This window comes from Nicrophorus vespilloides, unplaced genomic scaffold (genome assembly GCF_001412225.1).
Source record: "Nicrophorus vespilloides isolate i.1.1-1 unplaced genomic scaffold, Nicve_v1.0, whole genome shotgun sequence".
NCBI classification, from domain to species: Eukaryota; Metazoa; Arthropoda; class Insecta; order Coleoptera; family Silphidae; genus Nicrophorus; species Nicrophorus vespilloides.
In genome coordinates this window covers 13,045-30,642 of record NW_017095927.1, presented here as the reverse complement: position 1 = coordinate 30,642, position 17,598 = coordinate 13,045, and the positions used below count along the sequence as shown (strand labels likewise).

Below are 17,598 nucleotides of genomic sequence, written 5' to 3'. Positions count from 1 at the left end.
AGTAATTTCCAATAATGATTATGCATTATACATTAAGGTGAGCTAAACAACTCATGAAACAAAGAAGGAATAATTTGGAATTTCCGCTTACAATACTTCGCTTTGGGAATTAATATCTATAATTACGTTAATTTGTTTTTCATCTCTAATTATATCAATTTAAAGTGTAAACATCAGTTAATCAATATTATATTTTTACTTCTCATGTAAAATAATGCTACAATATAGAAAAACGTTAGTCGTTAGTTAATACAGTGATTCTCAAAGTGTGGGTCGCGTAAAATATTGGGGGGTCCCAAAAAATAATGACAGATCAATTCTTGTTGTTTTTCTACACATACCCATTCTTCAGGGCGTCGCAGAAACTTTGTATGTCCAATATATTTACTATCATAATTTCAAGTATAATATTAATGACATCTATAATAAATAGTAAAATTCACTCTACATAAATTTATTTTTGTAACGGATTTTCAATGTCTAATTGAGAAAATGAAACGAATTATCCATTTGTGTCATTGGCATACTTTATACATCGCAGGTTTCACTTCACGATGCGTTCAAAATATAAAATAATAAACTTTATATTTATTATTATTACTATTTTCATTAAATATATATTTATTGGTCAAAATTATAACCAATGGGCTATCAACTAAGGATAAGTTTAATATTTTTTAAATTTCATAGAAAAGTATAGCAAGTTTTATCCAAACAGTTTTTTTAGAATATTGCAATAGAACGGATACGCTATGAAATTTAAACAATAGGTTATTTGTTATTGACGTAATAATACTTATATAATTAGAAAACAAAATATCAATCTTATTATTAACGTTACATTAAAGTAGCATAAAGTAGGTTAAACGCAAGCAACGGGTATTTTGACCCACATGTCCGAACGACTGTAGCAATAGATAACAAACTGCATAAAGCTCAGTAAATACTTGAAGAAAAAAAGAGAAGAACAAACATCATTATCCATATAAACAGCAATCGTTTCAACAAAATACACGGCGAACGCCATGCTCGAACGACTATCGAAGCAAATTGAACTTAACAACTTCATAATAATACTACCAGCATTTAGGCTGCTCAATCTATTATGTACGTATTATATATAAATACGAACGCGAAGAAAGGAAACCTTGGTGTAAATAATTGAATCAATTGAAAGCGTAGTATAGATTCGGATTAATTAGAGATGCGAGGAATGCAATTAAAATAATAATGTAGAAAAGAAATTCACTGTAATTGGACTTTCACTTTGGCTAGAAAGTCCGCATTTAATTTTTGAAACAAACATTAAATGTGGCGCAGCTTTATTCCGCATCGTGTATGTTTATTAATGAACACGAAGTTTTTATTTTTTCGATTATTATAAAACCGTATTTATGTGAAAGCAGCATGGTTATGTCATTATTAATTAACTCCTGATTATTTAATATATCTTGAATACATTTACTTTATATCTAGGCATTTTGTTTATCAAATATACTTGAGCGAAGACTGTAAAATATGTATTATTAAAGGTAAATGTCATATTCCAATATAACGTTATCTAAGTAATAAAAATATATCGTTATATAAATTTTCCTAAATAATATGTGTCGTAAGTGCAAAGAGACATCAATTACAGACAGTTCAGAAATACCATCGACAATCAAATAAAAAAAGAAGTATATTTCAATTCACAAATGGACAATCCCAGCTTTTGTTGCCCTTCATATGATTTGTATCAAATTCAATACAGCATCTGGCCTTGCCCAGACCAACACGGATTTGTTTGTAAAGCAGCTTTCATAAGTAACCATTTCATAACGGCATGTTTTACTTACTTTCTTATTTTTCGAGCGGTCCGACAAAACCATTTTACTGCAAGCTTATAAAAATAGAAATGGTTTTCGGAAGGCCGAAGCCGACCTATTATTATGCAATACGAATTGGTCAAGAGAATTCCTTTTAAATGACTAGAGGCAAAAGCAATTCATTACATTTTATAGACACATTTAAATCACATTATCTACAATACTTATTTTTTTGTTGCATGTCAAGTTTTATGTGTAAAATTGACGTTGTTTTTAAGTGATTTAGTAATTACAATTCATCAATCTAATAGAATTGAATTAATTTTAATATATACTAATATAGAAATAAGCATATACTAATATGTTTGAAAGCAAAATATATTGTAAACATAATATGCTATTATATTATGTGTAATATATACACGAGTATTTGCTAATCTTAAAAATAATGTGAAATTGAAAGTTCATTGCCGGAATTAATGACATCATCGATTTATATTTTTGGTTATTAGCTTAAAAAATATTCTTATACAAATTAAGTCTTCTCTTAATAATACAATATGTTTTATATTTCTATTACTTTATTACATCATGATACTTTTTCATTCATGAATATTTAAAGAAATGAAATATACTAAATATTAATTGAATATATAATAAAATTCCCAGAAATAACCTTTATAAGATAAGTTTGAATTTATTAACCTCATCTATATGAGTTAAACTCTTATCGCGAATGTTATCAATGGCCATTGATCAAAGACCAATTTGCAACTATAACACAAAAAAAGACATAAAAATTAAAAAGAAATAATCTTGTAAATATTTTCTTAATGTTTGTCTTATTCGTTAAATGCTTTCTAGGAGATTAATCTTAATCGAATAAAAGGTTGATTGTACTGCTTATAAATGACTTTCAACATCAATTACTTCTTAATGGTAATATGTAAACTATTGTTAAACGTTTATTTCAACACGCGTATACATATGTATTAAAAAAAATCGAAGTGAGATGAAATATTTCATCAAATTCATTCAGCATTGAATAATTCTTAACTTTAGATCTCCATTTGGCAAAAGCCTCGCAGCTACAGACACTAAAGCGTTAATACACTTTAACGTCAAAGTTATTTTTAAACTTAAACCTTGTTAAGTCAATGTTTTGAATTATTGACTATTTAAAATGAGAAATACCGATAATCATATACCGACAACAAATACTAGAAAGTATCCTTGCTTCGTATACAATAAAACCATACTTATTACTTCCTATAGCAAGAAGTAACATTGTCATTGTGTACACCACAACAACTTATTTTTCACTTTTATTTTTAGCATTTGCTAGATGCTAATATACAAGATGATATACAATTAACATGTTTTGGTGACAACAACATATGTTTTTTCTTAGAACAAATTTAGATTATTTTTCAAAGCATTATATTTAGATTTGATTTTTGGAAACTGCATGTAAATATTGAAAATAAGATGTTTAAAATATTCTAGTATTCATAATTTCGATTGATTAAATTAATTTTAAAGTAATATAAACATAAGTTTAATCAATGTAATTTTATACCTATATCAGTATGGTTTTGGGATCACTGACTCAGAGTTTGATTCATTACTTATTTAATTCAGAATATTGTAGAGAAAAGTTTACATCACAAGGCTGAAAGACTAGTTATTTCATGTATGCAATAAATAATTGTTATAAAGTTTGTGTACTTTGATAAAAAAAATATTAGGATTTGTTTTATATTTAACTTAAGTTATTGTTAGTAGTGTGATATTTTTGATTAAATTGCATTTTATAGAAACTAGTAATCAGGTGTCATATTATTGTTACCTCTGTATTTGTGTAATAAGTACTCCAAGCTGCTCGTAAGGACTGCTGTCCACCCAGATCCCACATAATAAAATGAATGTTCCTCCAAACAACCTCCTCAACATTTGATCCAATGGTGGGACTGGTGTGCACAACTTCATTCATTAAAAACTGGTACAGTATAGTTGTCTTGCCAGCATTGTCCAAGCCGACAATAACAATCTTGTGCTCTGAAAGTACAGCAAATAATTAGCAACTGAATGTAAAACATGAAAGACAATCAATGTGCTTACCTTCATTGCCGAAGAGGCTCCACAACTTTGAGAATAAAAGTCCCATTGCTTTGATCGATGCTCTTGAAACCAAACTCAAACTTGAACTTAGTGTTTTACATTAACATCAAAGTAATCTAAACGCTACTAAAATTAATGTAAAAGGTAAACTAAACTAAACAAAAACAAGGGCTATTTTGGTATAAAACTGAATTTCATAAATATCACGTCACTGTCACATTGGCACGAGACTTAATAGGAGCAAACAAAAACATGAGTGAACGGTGCGCAATTGGCGGACACAGGATTGTTCTGTTTGTTAAATTCTCTCTTCAATTTGTGAATTCCAATCATATGGTTAACGCCATTGTGACGTCAGCGTCAGCCTTTGTGTGTGAGAGAGTGTGTGGATTCTGATGGCCGTCCGACGACGCGCACTTCGGGGCAACTCGAGATAAACTAACTCAACTCAACTGACTGGCATTGGGACTGATTGGGACGATTGGGACTGCCTTCGTTTCGTTAGAACTTACGTGCTTACTCACTCCACAGCTATTGCCAGTTCGTAGGTGGTGGTAAAACGGAATTCTTAATGAAAAAACGTGATGAATAATCAGATAGATACAATATGTACTTATCAAGCACAATTTATGTATCATTCTTATATACCCATTACGTGTGACCTTTCCGTTTTGGTAATTTCCACTAGATCCTTGGTTGTACGCTTATCAGAAGCGCAACCTTATCACGGATGAATCCATTGATTAGCATAGACAGTGACGCACAACAATTATATATTTTTTTGGTCGTTGCCAATCTTGCATTTCATTTTTCTGCTATCTACTAAAACCAGTAATTACTCCATATGCATAATCTTTATATGCAACTAGAACTGTTTGCTAAGGTTGCACAACGCACCAATAATTACCGTATTTTCTGACCATAAGACCCACTTTACCACATAGAAGTATTCGACTTAGAATGGGGCTGCATCTCTTATACAATAATGTTTTACTTATTAAAATTGCTTCATAAATTTGAGGTATCATCAAAAAAATACGGTACTTTGTATTGTTTGTTAGATAATTATGAGTAGCGCATTATTCAATCAATTGAAGTTCTACGTTTTTTATTTGTTTATATTGCGTTATCAGCCATATGGGCAGACTTTCATATTTGTTTATCAGATTAGGTGTTTTTCGTTGATTTTGTGACATGATTGTATTTATGGAAACAATCAACTAGCTACATCAAACTACTATAATATTTATCATCCAATCGATAATATAAATTAAAGTTATGTAATATGTAGTTGGCATATTAATTGTCATATGATATAATAAATATCTAAATATGTTTAAAACTGAAAATATTGTTGGTTCTGTTAGGTAAATTCTTCTTTTCTAGTTTCAACCATATGAAACACTTACATTGGGTATTTTCTATTAAAATTCGATGTTTCTATTTAATGTCTTTGTTTGCAACAGGTACCTGCATAACACAAATGGTAAATGCAATGGTGCATCGATAATTTTTCGATTCTCTGAAATATTTCAATGTATTCTTGGCTTCAGGTTTCATTTATAATGTGTAATTTCTTCATTATTCTTATATGATGATGCAATTGAAAAAACGCATTTCGTCAAGAGTATTTTAACGATTGAATCAACGGTAAATTGGATTATTTGGATTTTTGCTAATATACTTAAACTTCCTGTTTCGAGCAATGTTGATTTATATATTTTGCAGTGGTACATTAGATTGCGATTAACTTGATCTGCGAATAATTTGCAAAACGAGCTAATCATTTTAATGAATTTTAACTTGATAAAGCAAGGTCTTGCAATACGATTTTCTATATCGGGGGTCGGAGCGCCTTTTTTGATGGAAAATTGAGGCTCACAGCGTCGAGGTATACAAGCACGTTTCCGAAACGAATCATGCTCGTAAACCAAAGTAATACTTTGCCTTGAATAATTTTAAAAATCTTAAATGATTTAAATAGTATACAATAAATTTATAATAAAAAAAATAATTCTTTGGTGCATCCTTTATTTATCTGTAAAGAATACCTTGGTTACATTACATAAAATATAATAAATTTACAATTATAATTATACATTTAATGTTTGCACAAAATAAATTTTGTATTCAATAAAAAAAAGAAGAAAAACAAAGTTATAAGTAATTGTTTTTAATATAATTAAATCGATATTTCTATATCAAAGAAATGTTTCCCATGAGAACACATGCTCTTATTATAAGTATAATAGTAACTTAAAAAAAGCTATTCATCTTTTGTTTTATGTACATATTGTGTGTTTGAGAGTGTGTGTTAAATAATACTAAACATCACATAAAATATTAATAGAAAATTGATTTTAATCAACTTTAACCACACTATAAATTTTTCGAATGAACCAGAAACACGCGAAAAAGCCAATTGTACCCGTGAGGAGGTTAAACAGAAACACCATGATTAAGGTGTAACCAAAGTACAGGAAAACGGAGGCAGCACCCTCGATTTGCAATTTCGAATAGAAATAATGGCAACAGTAGAAAAACAGGTAGACGGCGGTAAAGCCTGACGTCAGGTATGACCTCCACCACCAGTGGTAATCTTCGGCGCACAAATGGAAATAACACAAAAGTACAGTGGTTTCAGCACAGGTGATAACAAGGATTATGAATACCAAGAACAGGAAACCAAACATATAGTACATTTGTGATGACCAGATTGAATTCAGTATAAAGAAAAGTTGAATGAAAATGCACCCGAAAGGTAACACTCCTCCCATGACAATACCGGGAATGGGTTGTGTGTAAATCGATTGTTCTGGGATTAAACGTGGAATTTGATTGGTCCTCACTGGATGTTCTAAAGCCTATTGAAAACGACAAACGATTAACAAACGTACTTGGAAAATTCTATTCAACTTACCCTCTTTCTGAATCCGAAATAAGCTCCGACAAAAGTTAGTGGTACGGAAACCAAAAACCACAACGCTAACAATGCAATAAGCGTTGTAAAAGGCACAGCGGCAGAACTTCCCTTACTCCACAATACTAAATTCATGACGAAAAATAATCCAAAAACAATTCTATAACAAATAAACAAACACATTAATTTGAAATTCAACAGTGTACGAAACATTAATTACCCTGGGCTTAACATGGAAGTCAATAAGACATTTGATTTCCACTTTTCACCGCCGAAACTTTTATAGATCCTGGCAGACACGTAACCAGCAGGTGTTCCCAGTAAGACGTATAAAACCATGGCGCAAGTCATTAAAGCTCCTCTATTAGCTGGACTCAAGAAACCCAAGCAAGCAAAAGCCAAGGTGACCAAAGTCATGCAAAGTACTTGAACTCCAGATCCCAGCATAACAGATAGAAGCATTCCCTTGCGCGGAGGTCTGAACACGTCTCCATGTACCAGTTTCCAACCAAATTCCTCTTGTGCGTCTTCTCCGCTATCGATTTGATTATAACGTGCAATATCTTTATGCAAGGTTCTTAGTAGAATCATAGCAACCATTCCGGACAAAAAGAGAACTATTACCAAGGAATTTAATATACTAAACCATTGAATATTTGTATTTGGCATTGACTCTAAAATATAATCCCAACGTGACGACCATTTAATGGTATTATTTTGCATAAACGTAACTGAATAAGTGTAGGTTATATCAAAAATGTTTCCATCTAAGGAATCTGGTATTTGAAGTGGAGTATGTCTAGAACAATCCACATTCCTAGAACAACAGAAATATTTTAATAAATTTGTATATATTAATTAGTTGTTTTTAATTACCCCTGATGATTGATTGTTCTTGTCATAACTTTAACAGAGATAATTCTTCCTCCATTTTCCTTAAAGTTAGAGCCCCACTCTTCCTCAGCACCAGAATGGTATGTTATAATCAGATCAACATGATTGTATATATATGACCCTTCAGAGTTTACTTGATTTGTATTGCAAAAAGATCTTCCAGAACGAAAATAGCAACCCATTGGAAAGCCTGTTGTACAATATTGCCTATTATCATCAGTCATATAACAATTGGTGACTGGCATATTATCAACAATCCAATGGTGTTTGTAGTTCAATCCAATTGCTTTTCTAAGTATACTTAACTTCTGATTATCTTCGTGTTTATTTGTGTAAGACTTCTTACACAATACCTTGCAAGTTTCGTTTTTCATAAATTCGATTTTATAGTTTGATGGTCGAATTCGTTCACCAAAAACAACCTGTCCCAAATTCTCAACAGGTCCTTGGCCATCATCATCTGATGTACAAAAATCAAAATACTTATACTCATAAGGTATAACAGACTCTTCTGTGTTTAGACGGTTGACATACAACAGAACGTTTGACTAAAAATATATATATAGAAAATAAACAGCACTTTCAATGAAATCTATAAATATACCTTGCATGATCCAGACTCATCCTCCTTTTTGCAGAAATTAACAGGAGCAAGACCAGGCAAATAAAATGCTTCAATGACACTCAATGCACAGACAAGCACACAAAAATAACCAAAGTTATTCATGTTCTATAATTTTACTTTCAGCTTTAAAAAACGTGCATAGCTTCCTGTGGAAATTGTAAAGATATTATCAGTTACAGATAAATAATACAAAAAGGAATTTGACAAAATCGTCACAAAAGAAAAATTTACTGATTCTTCAGAAAAACAAACCTTACTTAAGACAATACAAATGCTCGTGCTCTCCTTCAACGGCCGTGGCTCTTATTTTGAAGAAACTATTGTATTATCCGGCAATTTTTGACAAGTTATTTATTTGACGTTTCCAATTTTCCTACGTTACAGTTTTGGTTACGTCCACCATACAATAAACTTCCTGTACCACGTTGCCAAATTAAACACTTAGTATATTTTATATTATTACCAGCATAACTTTACAATAAAAGATAATTTAGATAACAATAATTTGAAATGTATATTCAAAAGCTTGCATTTCTAGTGATGACCGTAAAATATACGTAAGGTAAAAATATATATACCACCAAGCATACAGCAAATGATAAATTTCATTGTGTCACAAATAATGGCGCTACTTTTCTTCCAATTTCTCCGATCCAAGAGTAGAGTTATGCAACTTAGCTCGCATAACAATTTGAATAAAAATAGAAATGATAGTGGACCCAACAATTCATGGAAAAAAATAGGTATATAGTATATAAACGTCAAATAAAAATTGAAATAAACAATCATAAAACAAATAATTGTGTATGTATAAGCATTAAAATTACAAAATACCACATATTGTGGCTGCCGTTTGGAGACTATTATGTTAATTCAGTGGCGATGACATAGAATGCATAGGTGATCAATTTGTGATCTTTCCAATGCTTACAAATGTCTTAAACTAAGGTTTTTCCTAGTTTATTATATTTACATATAAGTTTGAATATGTGGTTCTCATTTCCTGGTTTCCAAAATTTACTAATTTTAATTTTTAGGACCATGTCTTAAACTAAGGTTTTTCCTAGTTTATTATATTTACATAGAAGTTTGAATATGTGGTTCTCATTTCCTGGTGTCCAAAATTTACTAATTTTAATTTTTAGGACCATGTAGTTCATATTGGCATTCATTGGAAATTAGGCATTTCTCTATGTGTATAGTAAACAAGTGTATTTGAATCCGCATCGCTCCGGTCCTGATAATCTCTTATAATCACATCATTTTCTTATTTGGTAATACTATCATTAAAACATGGAAGGAGCACAATCATTGCGAAGACGCAGCAGGAGTTGAGGCAGCATAAGTTCTTAGTACCATTCGAATTTACGCAGAAACAGCAAATAAGTTTCGTAAACTTGTAGCGAAGTAAGAGCCTCAAATCTTCCAAGTGTACATACAATTAACGTTCTTCCAACGCATCGTAGAGACATTTTTACAGAAGAATATAAAACATCATACAATGGAGAATTGTTTCTACAATATGATTCTGGACCAGGGGACAATCGCATGTTAATTTTCAGTACGAAAAGAAATTTGCTGTTGTTAGCGCGAAGTGAACACTGGTATGCCGATGGGATTTTCAAAGCTGTTCTCTTTCATTTTCATTAGTTTATTCCTTATTGCCTAATAAGTCCGAGGAAACGTAAATATCTCTACTACATCAGCATCAGTTTTTTTTTTCACTTTTCATAATGTATTTTTCGTTCTATTTAGAATAATGGATTGAAACAACGTTATGAAAGTGATGCGTATTTTAGCAGCAATTGCGTTTCTGCCGACTCCTATTGTCACAGACGTTTTTGAACATTTGTGTGAAAATACTGTTTTTCCCAGAATCGCAAAAAGGTTGTTAATTATTTTGAGGATACATGGATTGGACACCCAACCAGACATCTTCGTCGATCACCAAAGTATTCCCATGAAATGTGGAACGTACACCAGCTTGTTTTTGAAGGATTACCAAGAACGAATATTTTTTGTTGAAAGGTGGCATAGAGTATTTGAGAAACAAGTCGCTGCTTTTTCCAATATTCGGAAATTTATCGATTGCATTGAAAAGGAACAAGTATTAAGTAAATGCGCATTGAACAATATTTAAGAGGAAATGATGTGAACGAATTAAAAAAAATGTTAGTGAAAGGCATGATATTGTTGATTATCTAAATATCGCATATTTCATATTAATAAATACTGTGATGTAAATATTACAGTTAATACTAACTGTGAATATTGCAAAACATTCATTTTGAATTTTTGTGGTTCCTTCGCTAATGTTATAATTAGTTAATTTTATTAACCAATTTTTATGTTGTTTATTTAAATGATTTTTACTGTTTTTGTGATACATTTAAATATTAAAATACATTATCAATTAAATCAAACATGTTTTTATTTTCGTGCTATTCCCTCAATATGATAATCACAGATAAAGGCAACTTAAATGAAAAAGAACTGATTGACGGCTGTAAACTGCTAAAGGTGAATTGCAGGATATAAATTTTAAAGATCCTATTTTAAATATGTATGTATATATATATATACGTTAAAAATAATAAAACATGTTTATAATAAGACACACTTTTCATAACAATTTTCATTAATTTGATTTACAAAACGATTAAAATTATTTATATAACGTTATAATAATCATAATTTATTACATATATGCTTATACATTCATATATGGCATAAATATATTTAAACATATAATTCAAGTGACTCTAATCATCATCAGAGTCTTCATCCTCATCATCTTTCTTAGCCTCGGCCGCTTGTTCTTTGTAATGCCTGTACTCTGGTTTCAATTCCCACATGTTCTTGTGTGGATTCTTCAAATTGTAATTGCATACATCCTTCAAAATTTCTTTCAAATATGTAATAGGTTGTCGGGTGATCTTCACAAGATCTTTGATATTGTAATACTGATGTTTCTCAAATGCTGCAAATAGCATTTCCAAAACAGAGTCCTTATCATCACGGGCCTTTTTGCCTTCAGCCTTCTTCTGTTCACGGTATTCAATCTATAAACAAGACAATCATATTACCTGTTGCATAGAAAATCATTTATAAATTCTAATACTTACATTATGTTTATGATCAGAAACAGGCTTGAATGATGTAACAATTTTATCTAAATGTTTCACCTGTCTCACAGGTACTGAAGCTTTTCTAATAGATTCTAGTTTCAACTTCATGTAACAGGTATCAGCATAAGGTCTGCATTCTAGTTTTTGAACAATACTACCTTCCATAAACAACTTTTCAGTTTCAGGAACTACTGCATCACTTTTTGCAGCTAAATAAGAAAAAATACATTATATAATGTATACAACAATTTAATGGAATTTATGTAAACTTACGTATCATATGTGAGAAAACTCCCAAAGTTTGTTGGGTTACTGTGGAAAAATCAAGACGATGGTCTTTAGGAATACTTTCTTCTCCAACTTCATTTAAATTAAGTATTGCTTGAGAAAGTGCCAGAGATACTTGTGGTTTTTGTCCTTGAGTGCTGAAAAAGTTATTAAAAAAAATTAGCTCTGATATATTTTTCTTTTAATTATGGTACATACTTTGATATTTTCAATTTTCCAACTTCAATGTCCCCTGGTGCCTTTTCCCATCTGTTTGCAATATATTTAGGCACTTTAACCAGCCAAACTCCTCTAGAAGCATTTGATAAGTCTAAATCTCTATCTATGTGAGACATGGTGCTTGTACTTTGTTAATTTAATAGTGAAACAAATATTTATAACTCTTATTGTGGCTATATCACAGCTGACCATGCACCAAATAATGAATGGTGTAAATTATGGTGATATTTATATGCTGTTTTTGCCTTAAATTTGGCAATAGAATTTATAGATATTGGTATACCTGCAAATCACTGTATTTTTAAACTTGAGATTTAGTTAAAATACTTAATAATTGAACATTATCTTCCGTTAATAATAAATTATAATTCATTTAAATATATTATAAATGATTTTCAAAAATATCTCTAATAGTGAGCTAAGTTGCATACATTTATTTCCAGTGCAGAATACAGAATATACATATTATATTATTTCTATCTTGCTCAGTGATCGACAAATTGATTAACAATATATAAAGACAAACATTATTTTTTTAAGTACATATTTCAATATGTTATTATAGTACAATAAAACATAAAACCAATCATTCCATAGCAAAAACAGATCGTTAGCCATTTCCTAAATGAGACAATACAAATTGTAAATAGATAGTTCGATTATGTTTCCTTATAATTACGAAAATATTACAATTTTTTAAAATGATGCACTACTTATTTTCCTCTGATGGTAAAAATATTATATAAAAAGATAAGAAAATAGTAGAACATTTCTATTATGCTAATTACACTGACACCAAGGAGTAACCCGCACAAACCTCCAATATTACCTGAAATTCATATAATATTAAAGTTTCTAAATTCTCTTAGAAATATTGCTGCATACTTAGTAATTCAAACCAATACATAACAACATCGGTTTCATATAAGTCCATAATAGATTGTGCATAAAATATGTGTATGAAAGAATGAGTATTTTCCCATGATTTATTTCTACAAAATAATTAAAGTTAATATTTTAAGAATTATTAGTACAACGATATAAACCTTCTTAGATTCAATTGTGCGTAATTTGCGTGGACGTTGTAATCCGTCCTGGAACACGAAGGATAACATTCGCATTTGATGGAATCTTCCTTTTCATGGTCTAAATCATTTGTTTCAATTGAATACGGATACAAAGTGCTAATCTTTTCTGAAATATAATTAATTCCAAATAACTGTAACACATGCTTGATGTTCTATACCTTTATATTTATTTAAGCACGCTATGTCTAACAAAGTGCAAACTGTATGGGGCTCGTCATATGGGATTACGAAAGGTATACATCCACAGAGTGCTAAGATCGCCTTGATTTTACAGCCAACCAAGCAGTCGCTCATCGTATTCGTCCCATACGTACTTATTTTTTCCGTATCCAGAACACAACCTCTCTAACAATTAATTACTTAATTAATAACATAATAAGAGATTACAAAATTCAATGATTACTATTTCTTTGGGGTACTTCTTCAGCGGCGCCTCGGCTTTGATATGTTGCGTGGTTAGAGTCAGGAACGCTTCGTAGCCCATACCGCAAAATACATCAGTAACATCGCCATTGGAACTATCCGGAAAAATATCTCGACGAAAAATTTGCACCTGTACATGTAAAAATATTATAAAATATTTGTGTTTTAATTATCAGTAAAATAATACGAACCAAAACACCTTCAAACATAAGATCCGAATATAAATAGTCTTCTGGCATGTTGTTAATTAAGATTTTTAATCCATTATTATAATCGAAACTGGTTGCTTTATAGCTGCTATTTATTGGCGTTAAAGGAGGTATATGCACATTGCTAAAAATGCATAAACATTAAGATGATTGTATTTTATATATTAATCATTAACACTGACACTGCGGACTTCATTATGGGCCTAATGTAATTGAACATGCAGCAGAAGCCATCGTTTGTTAAACGTCTAACAAAAAGTTCTTTGCAGTTACGTTTCTCGCCCATCCAATAACATTCTACCAACAAATCATCACAAGAAACGGCCAACTAAAATATCATATAACTATTATTTCATGATTTGTTCATTTAGAATATATTTTCTAATGATTTGGCTCACCAAGAAAGACATTTGTACAAACTAGAAGCATTTCAATATATCTTCTATTAATTATAGTTTTATAATTTAAACAAATAGATTTACGTAACAGTTTCGTTTCAATATCTTATCGATACTTACGGAATCCATCAAGAACCGAATATCTGAAATGGGATATGTTTTATCCTTTAGCAAAACATCAATCATTTCCTGCATCTCGATTCGTTGATCTTCTCCGTATAATTCGAAATCATAAAGTCTACCCATCCAAAGAACTTGTTTGTTGAGCCATTGTTCAGATTTGTTAAATCGCTTTGACCTGAAATCAATGTGTGCATATAACATTCATTTTAAGTACTGATTAATCAAAGACGTACAATTCTGTAACAAAACTTGCTACGCGCGATTTACTTAATTTGTTGTTGCTACAAATGCCGATTGCTGGCAACGGGATATTGGTCACTGAAAAATGGGTGGAAACCAATGTTGTCACCGTTGGATTGCTGTAGAATCCAGTGTACAGGTTGTAACATGTGTAAGACATGTATGCGATGAAAATTGATACTATACCAGTCCATATCCAGCTGTAATAATATTTATTAAATATATTATTTATACAATTTGCACTCAGTTAATAAATAATAAATAAATTGTCGTAGTTAAGTGATAAATGCATGCATTTATATTTAGGAAGAAGTGTTAAACGAAAGAGGAAAAAAGGACAAATAATCAACATTAGATTCGAATTTTTAGATAAAACTTTTCTTATTACGAAAAAGAGTATTAGAAAGAACATATTTCCATATATCAGCGTATTACTTAATCGAGATATGATTATATTTAGATCAATAAGAACCTATAATGACATAATCAAGAAGTTCCCCGGCCCCACGTTTTATAATATTTACAGCTTCATTAAAGATTTTTTAACGAAAAAGATCAAATTCCTATTTTATAATACTCTATAAACACATTATTACATAGTATATAATGTGTTTATAATAAATAATTTGTGTTTTTTTTTTATAAATTCAGGCACGTGCAATTTTTAAACAAAAAAACCTTGTATATATTTATCAAAGGAATCATAATGACTCAATGAAAGTATTAATTTTAGTTTGATTATAATCTATCCCTATGTATACGGAAATATGAAAAAACACATCTTACAATCGACTTCCTAAACACCATTAAACCTATATTCCTTCACCACACAACCGACCCAAACCCCCACATTCCCCAACCAAACCTTGTCAACTAGTTCAAGTGCTTCTCATTGTCATCATTTTTTACTTTGTATTCATTCTCCACTGTTTTCATTATTTTAGTATATAAGTATAACCCACTAGTATCTAAGCTTTTTTTCTTTTTGTTCTCTTCATGACATATGTACATCTTTTGTTCTGGCTAAATGAGCGATAAGCTCTCATGTACGCCACACCATAACAACAATTCTTCCTCTGTAGTATTACTCATAAATAAAGTTATATTAAATTCGAAAAAAAATAAAAAATTTTCGGATTTTCACTCGTATAGTGAAACAGTTTTTCCCATATAAACCAATGTAAAATACGATAATGTGTTCCATGACGGAAAAAAAAGTATAAGTATTTAATGATTTTGCTTTTGATATCTATTGTTATTTCTATTCTTTGACTTTTTATTCGGAGATATACAAGTATTATTAAATTTTGTACAAAAAATCACAAATAACATATCTGAACATACGTTCAGAAATATGTGTGACCACAAAAATACTTAAGATGCAATTAGAATGACCACTAACACCAGGAACTGTTTCACAAACGATGAAATATGTTTATATTACTTGTATCAATCCGGGGTCTTGGTGGAGATCTCTTTATCTTTTAATATTTGTTTATATAAAGAAGCGCGCATAGTTTGTTTATATAATATAATAATGTTTGGACACAATATATTTGTGTTTTGTATTTACAATAAACACAATTTATATTTGCAAAGTATAATCCGCTATAAACAAAGATGGCAAAGAAAATCGAAGATATTTAATATATTAAAAAAAAAACTTAATATGTGTAGACAAGTTTTAAAAATGATGTAGCAGGCGCACAATTCGGGACTTCTATTCTCCTCGACACTCGTTATGCGAAACGTAGCTCGTTAACCGAGTTATTTTTCTTACAATTAATTTTCCTCGTTATGCGAGCTGCTTTATTCCTCAACAGTTATAATCATCTTAATTCGAAAACATTGAAGCAACTGATTGTTACATAAATATTTATTGTAAATTGTAAAAAAAAATTGTCAAGAAAGTAAATTTAAAAAGTTACGAAACATAAAAATATAAGTTGAATATGTACGAGTTTATTTAGCATGTAATTTTGAAATTATATGGTAACCATTTTAATGGTAATGCTTATGATTGAATTGAATAAAATGTTGAATATATTTACTTTTCAAGTTTGGAAATATCTTTGCGCGTCAAATATTGGAATCCATGTATCGGAGTGTTATTTGCAAACATCGTGAAAACTTCCTTCAGCTCATTGTAGCAACGTCTCCACATTTTTGCTGTTCGAAATATGCTTATTTACTATTTGGTTCTTGTATAATCATAATCTATTATTCCGTCGCAGCGGATTAAATAATTCAGTCAGCATTTAATTACACGAAACAAAAAGCGAAAACAGTGAATATCTGATCCATTTTTTTGTAGTTTTGATTATTAATATGTGATAAATGCTGCCATGCCATAAATACAGAAATTATTAATAATTTATATGTTTATATTTTTCCTTTTACTATTTGAAATAATAATCAAATGAAAATACAATACTTGTAACGTATTAAATTTGATAACAATGACAAAATGTATTATTTTGTTATATAGAAATGTGATTGAGTATTAATAATTTGTTTATTAATAGTTGCAACTAGAACTTGGATTGGTTTTCTTTAATCCGCCTCTGGCTCTGATATTTTATATTTATTTATATAATATATAGATGTGAACTTAGAAAGGTTGAAAGCAACAAAAAAAAAATAAAAAAATTGTAGAATTTAGTTTGCTCGTCATTTTTATACGTGAAGAATTGAAGTGGTTTGGATGTCAATAAGCATTGTTAAATCGGATTCGTTAAAAATTAGAAGGATAAAGAAAATATTCCAATCCAGTGATTCTCAAAGTGTGGGTCGCGAAAATACTTGGGGGGTCGCAGAACAATTGATAACAGACAGGACGGTACGTTTTACTACACATACCCATTCTTCGGGTGGTCCATTAATTTTTTTTAAGTGAAAAAGAGGGTTGCGGACCACACTGATATTTCCAAAAACTATAGACATAACTTAATCTCATTTTCTACATTTCACGTTCAATTAAAACTAATGGACAAAGATTACAGTCTAAAGAAAGTATGAAAAAATTCAATTAATTGGAAAAATCATTTATTTATTAATGAAAATAATAGTGTAGACTCTGTACAAATTTTCTAAATATTGTCATATAACCGTAAC

The 17,598-nt window shown here is 30.2% G+C and overlaps 4 protein-coding genes across 5 annotated transcripts; all 4 read right to left on the bottom strand.

Moving 5' to 3' along the window:
• Window positions 1-3,657: 3,657 nt before the first annotated feature.
• LOC108568753 (ADP-ribosylation factor-like protein 5A) lies at window positions 3,658-4,883 on the bottom strand (the record flags this gene model as incomplete). Its single annotated transcript, XM_017930028.1, is given in 3 exon segments — window positions 3,658-3,866; window positions 3,930-4,496; window positions 4,578-4,883. Coding segments are annotated over 2 exon segments (255 nt in total), but the record flags the coding sequence as incomplete, so codon positions are not given.
• Window positions 4,884-6,122: 1,239 nt separating this feature from the next.
• LOC108568778 (transmembrane 9 superfamily member 2) lies at window positions 6,123-8,882 on the bottom strand. Of its 2 annotated transcripts, none has more exons than XM_017930073.1 (6): window positions 8,621-8,882; window positions 8,348-8,514; window positions 7,726-8,291; window positions 7,070-7,666; window positions 6,850-7,009; window positions 6,123-6,793 (listed from the first exon to the last, which is right to left on the bottom strand). In XM_017930073.1, exons 2-6 carry the CDS (start codon window positions 8,468-8,470, stop codon window positions 6,290-6,292), a joined length of 1,950 nt encoding a protein of 649 aa, XP_017785562.1. In that variant the 5' UTR covers window positions 8,471-8,514; window positions 8,621-8,882; the 3' UTR covers window positions 6,123-6,289. The 2 variants fall into 2 exon arrangements, with proteins under 2 accessions (XP_017785562.1, XP_017785554.1); XM_017930065.1 differs by having other exon boundaries at window positions 8,626-8,882.
• Window positions 8,883-11,060: 2,178 nt separating this feature from the next.
• On the bottom strand, window positions 11,061-12,229 carry LOC108568762 (general transcription factor IIF subunit 2). The gene is made up of 4 exons (XM_017930042.1): window positions 11,983-12,229; window positions 11,770-11,921; window positions 11,494-11,705; window positions 11,061-11,430 (listed from the first exon to the last, which is right to left on the bottom strand). Exons 1-4 carry the CDS (start codon window positions 12,117-12,119, stop codon window positions 11,131-11,133), a joined length of 801 nt encoding a protein of 266 aa, XP_017785531.1. The 5' UTR covers window positions 12,120-12,229; the 3' UTR covers window positions 11,061-11,130.
• A 487-nt stretch (window positions 12,230-12,716) lies between these two features.
• Window positions 12,717-16,648, bottom strand: LOC108568741 (sodium channel protein Nach-like). Its single transcript, XM_017930003.1, has 10 exons — window positions 16,536-16,648; window positions 14,478-14,684; window positions 14,242-14,419; window positions 13,906-14,051; window positions 13,706-13,847; window positions 13,495-13,644; window positions 13,250-13,436; window positions 13,050-13,197; window positions 12,889-12,995; window positions 12,717-12,832 (listed from the first exon to the last, which is right to left on the bottom strand). The coding sequence occupies exons 1-10, from the start codon at window positions 16,646-16,648 to the stop codon at window positions 12,717-12,719; spliced, it is 1,494 nt and encodes a 497-aa protein (XP_017785492.1).
• Window positions 16,649-17,598: the final 950 nt, after the last annotated feature.